General features: G+C 52.5%; 5 protein-coding genes across 5 annotated transcripts; 3 read left to right on the top strand and 2 right to left on the bottom strand.

Annotated features, from left to right (window-relative positions):
- Positions 1-246: 246 nt before the first annotated feature.
- N7496_006989 (tRNA (uracil(54)-C(5))-methyltransferase) lies at positions 247-1,866 on the top strand (the record flags this gene model as incomplete). Its single annotated transcript, XM_056699918.1, has 1 exon — positions 247-1,866. One exon carries the CDS (start codon positions 247-249, stop codon positions 1,864-1,866), a length of 1,620 nt encoding a protein of 539 aa, XP_056555331.1.
- A 413-nt stretch (positions 1,867-2,279) lies between these two features.
- N7496_006988 (actin-related protein 3) lies at positions 2,280-3,831 on the bottom strand (the record flags this gene model as incomplete). The annotated part of the gene is made up of 4 exons (XM_056699917.1): positions 2,280-3,179; positions 3,264-3,625; positions 3,715-3,737; positions 3,797-3,831. The coding sequence occupies 4 exons, from the start codon at positions 3,829-3,831 to the stop codon at positions 2,280-2,282; spliced, it is 1,320 nt and encodes a 439-aa protein (XP_056555330.1).
- An 821-nt stretch (positions 3,832-4,652) lies between these two features.
- N7496_006987 (threonine aspartase 1) lies at positions 4,653-6,331 on the top strand (the record flags this gene model as incomplete). The annotated part of the gene is made up of 5 exons (XM_056699916.1): positions 4,653-4,759; positions 4,819-5,018; positions 5,076-5,993; positions 6,056-6,165; positions 6,221-6,331. 5 exons carry the CDS (start codon positions 4,653-4,655, stop codon positions 6,329-6,331), a joined length of 1,446 nt encoding a protein of 481 aa, XP_056555329.1.
- A 640-nt stretch (positions 6,332-6,971) lies between these two features.
- Positions 6,972-8,184, bottom strand: N7496_006986 (TFIIH/NER complex subunit TFB4; the record flags this gene model as incomplete). The annotated part of the gene is made up of 2 exons (XM_056699915.1): positions 6,972-8,080; positions 8,139-8,184. 2 exons carry the CDS (start codon positions 8,182-8,184, stop codon positions 6,972-6,974), a joined length of 1,155 nt encoding a protein of 384 aa, XP_056555328.1.
- A 1,509-nt stretch (positions 8,185-9,693) lies between these two features.
- N7496_006985 (UNC45-central domain-containing protein) lies at positions 9,694-12,283 on the top strand (the record flags this gene model as incomplete). The annotated part of the gene is made up of 2 exons (XM_056699914.1): positions 9,694-9,774; positions 9,848-12,283. The coding sequence occupies 2 exons, from the start codon at positions 9,694-9,696 to the stop codon at positions 12,281-12,283; spliced, it is 2,517 nt and encodes an 838-aa protein (XP_056555327.1).
- Between the last annotated feature and the right edge of the window lie 521 nt (positions 12,284-12,804).

The raw sequence follows: 12,804 nt of genomic DNA, 5'->3' as shown, positions 1-12,804 counted from the left end.
TCAGCATGGAGCCAATCAGCGACTCTGCAGATGCGTTTCTAATAAATTTCCAGAATTTCGAGTCTCCAACTTTCGCGAACTCGTCGTCACTTTTCGTTCCGAATTTACATGTTTGCAGTGCGGTCGCCAGTTAATCGATTGTACTGTATCTGGCCTGTCTTGGCTCGTCCTTATTGTCGAGCCCAGCCCACATCAATCGCCTCCTTTCAGCGCTATTCAATCACTGCGACTACGCCCGCTGCAACAATGCCGAACAATCCAAAGAAGCAGTTTGGTGGCAATTTTCGCAAGAAAGCCAAGTTTGACAAGAAGAAGAAGAGCAGTGAACATGATGAGGTCCTGCTAGCGGATGTTGACGAATTGATCAAGCGCAATCGCCCCGAAGAAGACCAGTCCAATAGCGACAACGACACCCCGCCTCCCACGCTTCCCGAGACTTTCACCGAGATCGAATTGACGGTATCTGATCTTTCCTCGACTGGAGATGGTCTCGCGCTCTCCGAGAATAAGGACCATGTCTACGTTGTGCCCTTTACAGTTCCTGGCGACAAGGTGCGCGTGAAGGTCATCCGACACTGTCCCGCGCAGTCCTACACTATCACCGATTTTCTGAGCGTGATTGAGCCAGGACCGAAACGAAATGATGCGCTTATCAAGTGCCAATACTTTGCAAAGTGTTCCGGGTGTCAATTGCAAATGATGTCGTACGAGGACCAGCTGGCGCATAAGCGGCGCATTGTGGAGAAGGCCTACGCCAACTTCTCTGGCTTGATCCCAGAGCTGGTTCCTTCTATCGGCGAAACATTCCCTTCACCTCTGCAATTCGGATATCGCACGAAGCTTACGCCGCACTTCGCCCAGGGAGGTGCGAGGAAGAAGTCAAATGCCGATTCAGAAGAATCGCAGGAAGTCAAGGTGCCACCAATTGGCTTCTGCTACAAGAATCGCAGAACAGATATGGATATCGAAGACTGCCCATTGGGTACGGATATTGTGCGGCGCGGTCTCAAGAGCGAGCGGAAACGTGTTGCTGAGAACATTCGTTCCTATAAGAAGGGCGCAACTCTCTTGATGCGGGAATCCACCTCTCGCATTGCCAAGGATGAATCTGGGGCCGAGACTGATGTTAAAGACATGAATGGTCTTACCTCAACCCCTGGTGCCGACACGGGTGATGTGATTCGCACTGATCGCGGGAGCTTTATCGAGGAAAAGCGCTGTATTACCGACAACAACGCTACGACGGTCGAGTACGTCGATGATTTCATTTTCAGCAACAAGGCCGGTGCCTTCTTCCAGAACAACAACTCCATTCTCTCTGGATTTACCGAGTTCATCCGTTCCCACGCTCTTCCTCCCAACAATGACCAAGACCCTACCCCCATCAAGTACCTCCTCGACGCCTACTCGGGCTCCGGTCTATTCACAATCACCCTGTCAACGATCTTCAAGTCCAGTCTCGGTGTCGATGTTGCTGGCGACTCAATCGTCTCCGCTCGCGAGAACGCCAAGGCTAACAACCTGCCCAACACGGGCTTTGCCGCCGCGGATGCAGCCGTTCTTTTCAAGGACGTGCCTTACCCGCCTGACCAGACTCTGCTTGTCATTGATCCGCCTCGCAAGGGCTGCTCGGAGGACTTCCTCCAGCAACTTCTTGCGTTCAAGCCTCGTCGTGTTGTCTACGTTAGTTGCAATGTGCACACCCAAGCTCGGGATGTGGCCGTCATGGTGCAAGGTGACGAGAAGCAAGATGTGCGATATGAGATTGAGAGCATTCGCGGATTCGATTTCTTCCCTCAGACAGGTCATGTAGAGGGTGTGGCTATCTTGAACCGTACTTCTTTCCCTAAGAAGGATTCCGTTTGATATCGGAGGGTTGGATATAATTATTTCTTTTCCGTGGTTACGGGGTTGGCTCTCAATTTGTTTGTACTTGTCTGATACTGCATATTGTTCCTGGCGTTGGATACGAAGGCAAATACCAAAAAAGCAATGTTGGGCGAAGGAGATTTTTGCATTTTTTTTTCAAATACGCTTCTGATAATATCAAAGAATTCAACAGCCAATCTCCTTCTATCTACTTGGGAACCAGATATAGCAAGCTGAGGACCCAGCGCCATGCCGCCCGCTTTGGATACAAAAAGGAAAGGAGAAGAAGCACCAAAGAAAAGCACGTAGAGGAAAAAGAAATGAAGAACTAACGGACTATGAACAAGAGCGTCCAGCTACACCGGCTGACAAAGAACATGATAAAAAAAGAGGAGACTGCCATACCCACCCTACGAGCTTCCGGGCCCACCGAGCAGAGCGAATCTCCGCACGATACTAGGACCAATCTCGTCGTACTCGGCCTTGGTGTGGCAGTAGCTCCGGAACTCGGGCGTCTGACCCAGCAGGCTGCCTCCGAACCAGGGACCGTGCCGCTGGCGCTTGTGCGTGACGACTGCAACGTCCAAACCACCACTGCGAGCACCACCACTGCGAGCTTCGGACGCACGAATACGGGCATCCACCAGATGACGGATATCACGCTGTAGACGACGGCCAAAGTCCTTGTACAGGGTGGAGCCACCAGACAGCACAATATTCTTGTAGAGACCTCGTCGCACATCAATGGGGGAGGACTGAATAACGCCATCGACAACGTTAGGGAGCGGAGTCAGGAAATCGGACGAGTAGATTTCGGGGTTGAAGAAGATCTCGGGGGCCAGGAATCGCTCGTAGCCGACGTCGATGGACACACTACGGCCATTTGGCGAGGTGACGGTGTGCTTCAGGAAACGATCGGGCTCGCGGTCGTAGCGCGCAAATTCCTTGACAATATCCGGGCTAACGTAGCAGTACTCCTCCTTGACCTTCTCGGCGGTCTTCAAGCTGCTGTCGGGCTCGCCGCGGTCACGCAACAAGCTTTGCACGAAGTATGTGATGTCTCGACCGGCAATGGGGATACTCTTGATAGAAGATCCAATGACGTAGCCCTCGGCCACGGGGATAACGTGGGTGACACCGTCACCAGAATCAATCACAGTACCGGTAAGCGATCGATCGGTGACCTTGGAGGACGTCCATGATGCGGCGAGAGCAAGTACGGCTTGCACGGCAATGTAAAGACCAGCGCAGTTGAAGGATTCGAACATGATCTCAGCGGTATTTTCACGGTTCTCGGGGGGATTCAATGGCTATATTCCATTTCATGTTAGCGGCTCTGCCTTTATTTGTGTACCATATGCGGGGAATGCCGCAAATAAACAATCCATTCTTACCGGCTCAGTCAGGAGGAAATAGTGGTCTTCAGGCTCAACACGGAGGTATTTGAAAATTGAGTTTGACCAGAATCGCTCCATGTGGTCCCAGTTCTCAATCTGACCATGACGGATGGGGTAGTTGACACCATAGCCAGGTCCGTTGCCCGCAGCCAGAGCCTCATCACCGATGAAGAAGTCCAGATCCTCCGTACCACGCTTCGCGGACAAGTGTGAGCTTGCACCACCGCTGCCACCGAGGAAAGATGGCTTGTTCGCAACAGCAGGCCGCGAACCGGCGGAGCTTCCAGCGCTCCCAGCACCAGCCTTGGTCGCAATTGCAGTGGGGAAGACGAAGGAGGGTGAATCGTTACCGGCAAAACCTAGAGTTGGAGACAGGGAAATGGTTAGTTTCCTGCTACAGGGACCGGTCCTAATATCATGATAACAGGCTCCCGCGTGAGACACCTACCAAGCTTGGAGTAACCGGTACCGCTATGGAGGAGGGTGTGTGGTTAGCAGAGAGTCAATTCTGGGATGTTGGCACAACTTACTTGTCCATGACAACGGCGGGAGTTTGGGACGCCATGGCGAATACTGGATCGCAATGCCCGGTCACAAAGAGAGTGTATACCGGTTACTTTAGAAGGGGGGGGATGAGGTCAACCGTGGCGGAGCTCAGGCAGACAAGGCGGGGAGGTGATTTACGTAAGCCCCAGTCACCACGTCCCAGATCATGTGCCATGCCAAATCTGGAGTTTGATAGAGGAACTATACATTCCATACGATCTACGGTAATTTGGTGTACAATTGCATCGATTCCCGTGTATAGAAAGAATAATCTACAATACAGTGCCTCTCACACGGTTACCCCCGTACTGTTGCCGCGGCGTCCCATGTCAACCTTAACGTTGATACAATAAAAGTGGAAGGTGCAGTCGGCAGCACACGAGAAATATATTGGTTGGAAGATTCCGGAAATACCAATTAGCTTCAATCTCTGCGATGGCAAACTCTTCTATTCTTATGGAGAGCTTCCTATGACACGTTCTTTATTCCCTATTTGTTACTCCTGCTCCTCTTGTATCCTTATTTCCCATCGCAAACGCCCCTCCCTTTCGTCGGATCTTTTCTCTCGCTTCAACCCCCTCTACCAAGACCCTCGTGTCTCTGCAGTACTGGGTTCCTAGTACAACAGAGCCACACATCTTCACAACACCCCTCAATCGTGCCCAATCGCTCTCCAGGTTGGTCAATCGCTCTTCAAGTCACGTAACTGGTGTTGTTCAACTCGCCCAGACGATTGTCCTCACTTGGCTCTGCCGGCCTGCTTCGTTGACCGGAAACATTCTTCCCAATACTGACTCCTGAATACGATCTGAAGACTCAATCGCTCGGTAACCCATCAAAATGGAGGACGAGCAGCAGGAAAAAGGCATGTATGCCATCTTTGTGCATGCTGGTGCTGGTTACCACTCCCGCGAGCACGAGGCTAAGCACCTCGATGCCTGTCGCTTGTATGTTTTATCCAAATTCTATCTCTGACAGGCTTGAAATTAACTGATATTTTACACAGTGCTGCTCTGGCGGGAATGAATTTCCTGCGTAGTGGTGGAACCGCCGTGGATGCCGTGGAGGTGGCCATCGCGATGATGGAGAATGCGATTATCACCAACGCTGGCTACGGCAGTAATCTGAATGCCAAGGGTACAGTTGAGTGTGACGCCTCTATCGTTGACCATTTTGGTCGCAGTGGTGCTTGCGGAGCTGTTCCATGTAAGAATCTTTTACTCTACACGAAGGAATTCGACCTTGACTGACTCTTTTATATAGCCATCAAGAACCCAATCATGCTTGCTCGCAAGATCTATGACCAGGCGTACAAGGCTCCTGGCTTGCAACGTGTCCCACCAAATCTCCTTGCCGGAGAAGGGGCTGCAGACTTTGCCTGGACCAATGGGCTCGTTCTTGTTCCGGATGAGCATCTCATTTCGCCAAGTGCAAAGGCCCGCTGGGAGTCTTGGTGCAAGGAGATTGTTGAATGGGAAAAGGAGTGCCCCGAGGAAGCTGCCAAAGACCCATTTGGTGCCTGGATTCGTAGTCCAGAGGCCTCCAAGGCGACTCGTCTCGCTCAAATTGAAATGGATCTAGAGGCTCAGATCAATGGCCCACTGCGCACTGCTTCTGGACCTAGCAAGAATCCCGAAGTTTCCAACCCGCTGAAAGTTGGAACTCTGTTGGATTTGGACGGCTCTCGCTCGATCCCGCAGTCTGATGCTGCCTCGCAGGCGGGTTCCATGTCCAACAAATTTGGTTCCATCGGCCTTGATCAATCGGCGCCCGCCGGAACCTTCGATGCACCCTCCCAAGACGCGGATGAACCTATGGATGACCCTCGCGAGGACCAAGATATGATCACAGATACCGTGGGCGCCATTGCCATTGACATGTTCGGGAACATCGCCGCGGGATCCTCGTCTGGAGGTATTGGTATGAAGCATCAAGGCAGAGTGGGACCTGCAGCACTCATCGGTATCGGCACTCATGTCATCCCAGTCGATCCAACCGATCCCGAAGGGACAACCGTGGCTGCTGTCACTTCTGGAACTGGCGAGCACATTGCCTCCACCTTCGGCGCCAGTACCTGTGCCAACCGTGTCTACTACAGCCAGCAGAGGGATCATGCCGGCAGTCTCACCGATGTGAGCGACGAAGAGGCCATCAGCATGATGATCAAGAATGAATTTGCAGGTAAGTAGCCTTTCGATAACATGTTATATTGCCGGGATGGGCACTGATTGGATTATTTCCAGAACACCCTGCTGTGGTCAACAGCGAGTTCACCGGCTCAATTGGTATCTTGTGTGCCAAGAAGACTGTAGACAGCATCGCATTCCACTTCGCTCACAACACCGAGTCCTTTGTGAGTTGTCATGGACATCCCTACACGTGAATATACAACTAATCTTTCATTCCAGGCTATCGGATCGATGTCCTGTCACGACGAAGCACCCTCCTGTCTCATGTCTCGCAGCCCTCGTCGTGGCACTGTCGCCCAGGGAGGAGTCATGATTCGACCTCGGAAGTAGGCTATGTCTGCGCCACTTTTCACTTTCGCTGTGGCTACTGATATTGCCTCTTTATTACCAACCAGATCGACCGACAACCGCGAGGACAAGAAGCGAAAGCGAAAGGTGGATAGAGACACCTAGAGTGTTTGAAAGTCAACCATCGCAAGCACCCCTGCTGGATCTCCAATGCAAATGGTGTCTCTTGCATACGTACGCTACATTCAGTGCTTTGACAATTGCCTGGCAGATCTGACTATTGCCCGCACTTCATCCCATTGAGTTTTCTTTGCGTTTTGGCCTCTCGGCGTTCTCGGCGTTTTCTCCCTGCATAGCGACTAGGATCGACCCTTTTGCATCGGTGGCATTGTCCTTTCTTTGCCTTGCTCATGTCCTGGTCCATTCTCGTTTCGCCTTCCCTTTGCAGACAGTGAATATGCACGCTGATGGCTAGTGTGTTTGTGTATCAATTTTAGGGGGCTCTTAGCGTTAGGTCAATATTGCTTTGATTTCCTAGATACTCTAGAAAATTCAATTCATCTGCTCAGGCAAAGTCTTGTTATCGTATTGCAGCGTATATTTGACATCTCGAGTCCAGCGAGAATGGCAGCTACTTAAATTATGTTTTTTTTCTTCTTTAGATTCTAGGCAGATCCTATTTTCATGATCCAGGACCTGGCGTCGGCGTCCCCGTTGACATGGGAGTCCCAACGGTCGAAGTCCCGTTAGCCCGCTTCTTCTTTTTCTTCTTTCTCGGGATAAGAGCCGGCTTGGAGGCAAAGTCACCCACGTCGAGGGGAGTACCGCAGGTCAAACACTCGTTCCCGGGAGGTGGCTCGCAGAAGATACTGAGACAGATGGAGCAGACGTAACCGATATCCACCACGCGCCGGTGACAGAAGCAGGCCGCGCGGAAATCCACATCTACCCGTGTCGGAAGAACCAGGTGCCTGCGTGAGCGCTGGTCGGGCAAAAAGGCCATCATCAGATACTGCAGGAGCCCGCGCGGCTCGGAGAGAGCCATGTACACGCCCTTGGTAGCGTCGCAGGCCTGCTGTAGGAATACCGCATCGCCACTGAGTTTACACACATCGATGGGGATGTGCAGACGCTGGCAGGCGAAGATACTGTTCATGACGGGAATATATTGGTGTGCCGAGTCGCTGGAGCCACTAACCGAGACGATCAGAATTCGACTCTGAAGGCGCTCGTCGTCGTTTGAAGCGGAGTACCGGCCTGGTCCGGTTCCTGCTGCAGCGCCTGCGGCCCCACTGCCGCCATCGCCGGCAGCGTCTTCCAAGTCTGCGCCGCCGTGTTCCTCGGCCCAGGCGATGGTTCGCCGGTTGATGTTGCTCAGTGCTAATGTCAGAGCACCGGCGAGCATGGTTGATGTATTGCTGCGGAGGTCATCGCTAGTTGTCGAGTCCATGAGTTCTTTTAGTTTCCTCGTGACTTGCTCCTCCACCATGCGGAATGGGCGGTATTTGTTCGTCTGTGTTGCTGCTCCGCTGTCTCCATTCATTGAGACGTCTCCGTCTAGGTCTGCGGATGCTTGTGGGGTCGTGTCATTGTGGACGGGATATAGCCATGTTGCTTTTGTAGTGTGGGAAGCGACCACGGCGACCTCGTTGGCGTAGTTACATGCGAGGTGAGCGTTGATGAAGACGAGGATGTTCGCGACGGCTTTTGAAAGTGGGAGAGAGTTTTCTAGTGCTGCCCAGGCATGCGGGTTCGTATCGAGGACGACGGTGAGGAGAGAGGGTGCGAGATCTGAGTGATTTGTTAGCCTATGAGCTCAGGCGGAGAGATAGCTGCGACAAGAACAGACCTGTTGCGCCGAGCTCGTAATGCTCGGAGGCATCGACGGAATTCATGGTGCTAGGTGGATCAATGAGGGCGGAAGTTCATGATGAGGGGGCCAAGACCGTTGAGGACCCAGTGAGTGTTCAAATGAGTAAAGAAAGAATGTTTCTGTAGGCTTGTTGAACCCTCGACTGGGGATCCTGGAGAGTGGAATCCGTGAAGCAGCTGGGCGACAAAGAACCAGCTCCGCGATAAGACTAGTCACGTGGTGATAACGCCGATCGTAGGCCAGAAACCCGGGGTATCCTCGAAATGCTTGTTGTTGGTTGCTTTGTCGTGTGTACGGTGATCCGCTTCCAAATTTAAGCTAAAGTACGACAGTGTCAGTCCATTATTAGATGGATAACTACCTAGGTATGCTACATCGCGAATGCCCCCCTCGTCGTATCTCTAGGCAAGCTTCCAAGGTTGGTAGCTTTTTGTGGTGGTCATAGCGTCTTACATCCTTCGAAGTATGTATTTCTTCCGTTGACATGGGTTGAGCTTGACAATAATCCCGTCTTTCACCCGGTCTGATAACGATAATCCGTACATGCGCCGCTGACATGTTATACATAGCCCATAAGCCCACCTTTTACTTTCCCCGAGCCTCTAGGATCTCCCGGAGTGGGCGGCGATGATCTCGGGAACCCACCCTAGCTATGATAGCGTATACTCAGTATGCAAGAGACTGGATTCACGGATAGCGCTTCGCTCCAAGCTTCCTCGAATCAGGAGCAAAATAACAGATAGATATGTCCCACATGCTCGGACATCGTAGATTCCCGGGATTTGTACCGCGTTTAGTTCATCCTGTTGGGATGCAGAATCTCGACGACCCCCTTTTGGCACGCCCCCCTTGATCTATTGATAGTCCGGTAACTTTGAAACGGAAAAGGGCAGCTGCATCAATGCCCATTGGCAAAAACGAGTCTCTGCAAGCGTCAGATTCAGCGTTATCAGCAACGTGATGGCATTCGTCGCTGTGGTTGGTCTTATCAGGACGATTGATAATGAGCATTCGTGGCCGAAATGGCGTTACGCAGGGAGTATTACGCTGATACGCGGGATAAGCCCTGGATACCCTGGCATTTTGCCCCGCGGAGAGTAGTGGGGGACGACACGCCGGTAATCAATGGTAACGGGAATACCGTATAGAGCAACATCCATACTCTACTCTACTTTCTGCACTTCCAAGCCAAGCTGGCCAAGAGCAAATAATTCAATGATCGCCGGGAGCCTCCACAACTCCTCTTGCTTTTTCCTTCTCCTCATTTAGTTGACGTGGCTCTTACACTCTCATATTTTAATTCGGTACTCGTTGCGCCGTGGATCTGATAAATCCGCGGTCCTCCCACTTATCTCCTTCCCTCCGCTTGCTGCTCCGCCTATCCGCCGTGCCCCCCTCCACTCCAAAAAAGAAAAAAAGCTCCCACCGCCGGCTTTCGCTTCCCCCTCTCTACATACTCGATAATCAACCCTTCGACACTCGGAATTTATCACTTGCCCTCTGCAGCGTGCTGCTCTCCGGCATCCCTGCAATGGTTCAAGCAACGGGCGAAGAGCGCGCTGTTCACCTGGCACGGGAGGCTGTCGAGCTATTTGACGCTGGCCACCGCGAGGTAAGTAATACAGTTTATTCGATACTACGCGATTCCAGAAATCAACGAGGCTAATGATGTAACTCTCTATTAGGCTGCTTCTCGCAATCTCCGAGAAGCGCTCTCCATTACGAAGGACAACCCCGACGTGAAAGCCGCTTTTCTTAAAATCCAACAAGAAGAAGAAAGTGGCCACCCGCTCCTCGACCTCTGCCGCCGTTACACAACCCGCAAGGATGAGACTGCTGGAAAGGAGGCCGCCGCATACCTCCGTACAGATGGCTTGAAGCCTCCAGAGAATGTGGCGCTAGAGTCGCTGAAATTGCTGTTGGACCAGCGGGCGCATGCCCTGTCAGAGCTTCAGGATGAAATCATTTCGGGGCTCGTACGCCAGAACGCCAGCGTGCGCCAATACTTTTCCAATCAGCTTCAGATTTCCGTGACGACTTTCTTTGACGAGATCTACGACCGTGGTGATGGTGCAGCTGTATGCCTGGACACGGTGGTTTTGGACCCCAACGTGTGGCCGTCCGAGGACACCCGTTCACACTGCGAGAGTGAGCTCTTCCAGCTTTTCTTGGCCAAGCTGATGGAGTCTGGCCATGACCTGGATGGTCGTGCTTTGAAAGGCATCACCCGATTACTCGCGGTCGATGCGGGAAGCCTGCAACACCTGGTTGATGACGAAGGATTCGAAGTCATCCTGACGTCGCTCGACAATCGACTCCCGCTCGAGCTGCGTAGCCAAGCTACTTTGGCAACCGCGAAATACCTCGAGGTCTCGAAGGAAACTGGCGAGAAGCAATTCTCGGCACTGATCACTGCAATGATCGGCAAGGGTCGTTTGAACGATCTGATCATTGCGTTCTCTGCGGTAGCTGCTGTCTTCCCAGTAGTTCCCACGGCAGCAGTGAGCATATTCTTATCTGACGATTTTATGAATGCGTTGACTCCGCTCGCGACCCGAGATGCGACACGCAAGAAGGTGGAGGTTTCTATATTGGAGCTGCTGAACGCAGCATGCATCAATCGTCCTTGTCGGGAAGCGGTTACCAAAAAGTTCTCTGAATGGCTTTCGCACACCTTGACCAACGGCAGTGACGAAGGATCAGAGCTGGCAGCGGTGGTTTTGGCGAAGATTCGTACTTCGGAAACCATCCAGTCCTCTACCAAGAACGGTGAGGCCCAGGAGGAGAATACGGGAGTCACCGACTTGGTGCAACGATTCAAGGGACTAATGTCTGAATCCAAGGTTGAAAATATTTCGCATGCCATTGAGGGCTTGGCCTACTCGTCGGTGCAGCCTTCCGTCAAGGAGCAGCTAGCCAAGGACCCTACGTTTATGCGCGATCTAATTAGCGTTTTGAAACAACACAAAGCCGACTCCTCCGTGCTCTACGGCGGCTTAATGATCATCCTGAACCTCACCAAATTCCTTCCCAATCTTTCCGACGAGCAAAAGAAGATGTCACAGCTGAAGAACTACGCGGACGCTTCTGCCGGCAAGGCGCGAGCTCCTACCGACCCCCGAGACGCAGATGACGCAGTATTGGAGCGCTGCGGTATTGTTATTGATGCGGGAATTATGGCCCTCCTGGTGGACTGTGGCCGAGTTGCTTTACCTTCGACCAACGACCTCACTGCTAAGATACTGTTGGCCCTGGCACGGCGGCCAAAGTCACGAGGAACTCTGGCCCAACAGGGTGCCGTTAAACTCCTGCTGGGTCTGTCGATCCCTAAACAGGGCCAGTCTGTCGGCCACACCGAGACAACTCAGAATGCGTCGCATGCGCTGGCCCGGATCCTTATCTCAGTCGACCCTTCACATGTCTTCCCGTCGACTGGGTTCCCTCAGGCGACCTCTCCCGTACGCCCTTTGCTTTCGCTCCTGGCCTCTCCAGAGGGTGCTACGATCTCTGTGGACCAACCCCGCGACCTCCTGCCCGTGTTTGAGAGCTTGCTTGCTCTGACTAACCTTGCTTCCTATCCACGGGATGATTCCCCGGCCGAATTGATCGTGCGGGAAGGCTGGTCGGTCATCGAAGAACTCCTCCTGGCTAGTAACTCTCGTGTGCAGCGGGCTGCCTGCGAACTGGTTTGCAATTTGATGACCTGTGAATCAGGCATCATCAAATTCGCCGATGCTACCAAGCGGGCCTCGCAGCGACTGCACATTATGCTCGCACTTACCGATGCGGACGACATGGCCACCCGACGAGCAGCAGGCGGTGCGATCGCCATGCTCACCGAGTACGATGCGGCAGTGGCGGCAGTGTTGGAGCGACCGCGTGGAGTGGAATTGTTGCTGGGTCTGTGCCAGGAGGAGGATGACGCTCTGGTTCACCGGGGTGTTGTTTGCGTGCACAACCTCACTACGGCCTCCGGTGACATTGGAGCTCGCGCCAAAGCCGCGGTTCAAGCTGCCGGGGGTATTGATGTTTTGACTTCGTGCCTCAAGAAAACGTCCAACCCGGCAGTGTTGCAGACCGGCGTGGAGGCATTGAAGCCGCTCGTGCAACCGCAGGCGTAATGACTCCTCCACACCAGTATCTTTTTCTTCTTGCACTGGAGGCTCTCTGGCAGAGCGTTGAAAGCGCCAGCATTTACATTGACAATTCGCATACACGGGGAATTCGGAATTCGGGCTCGGGTTAAGGGAACGCCCGTTGGAGTTAATCGATTCTTTGCTGTGTTTTCTTTTTTTTGCTTTTCGGGGGGTTCGTTACCTATCCCTGCTGTTTTGATCACGAGCACCATTACCGAGTTTAGCGATTGGTTTCTTCTTCCGTTGTTCTGTTTTTCTTGATTATTTTCTTATGATTTCTTTTGATCTCTCCGGAATTACTCCGGATTAGGGGGCGTTGGAAATTTGGTGGTTGTGCGACATGCACTTGTCTTTATCCATTATGGCAGCCATAGAGAGTATGAACCGCCAGATACATTCTGGTCTTATGAGCTATAAACAAAGTTCACTCTGCTTTAAGACTTCAGAGTTGTAGGATATTCCTATTGTATCCATTGTATGTAGGGAGCCCTCGGAGTATGTACTCC

This window comes from Penicillium cataractarum (genome assembly GCF_028827025.1).
Source record: "Penicillium cataractarum strain IBT 29864 chromosome Unknown utg000005l, whole genome shotgun sequence".
NCBI classification, from domain to species: Eukaryota; Fungi; Ascomycota; class Eurotiomycetes; order Eurotiales; family Aspergillaceae; genus Penicillium; species Penicillium cataractarum.
The sequence above is the reverse complement of the archived record's forward strand: the minus strand, read 5'-3'. Positions and strand labels throughout refer to the sequence as shown.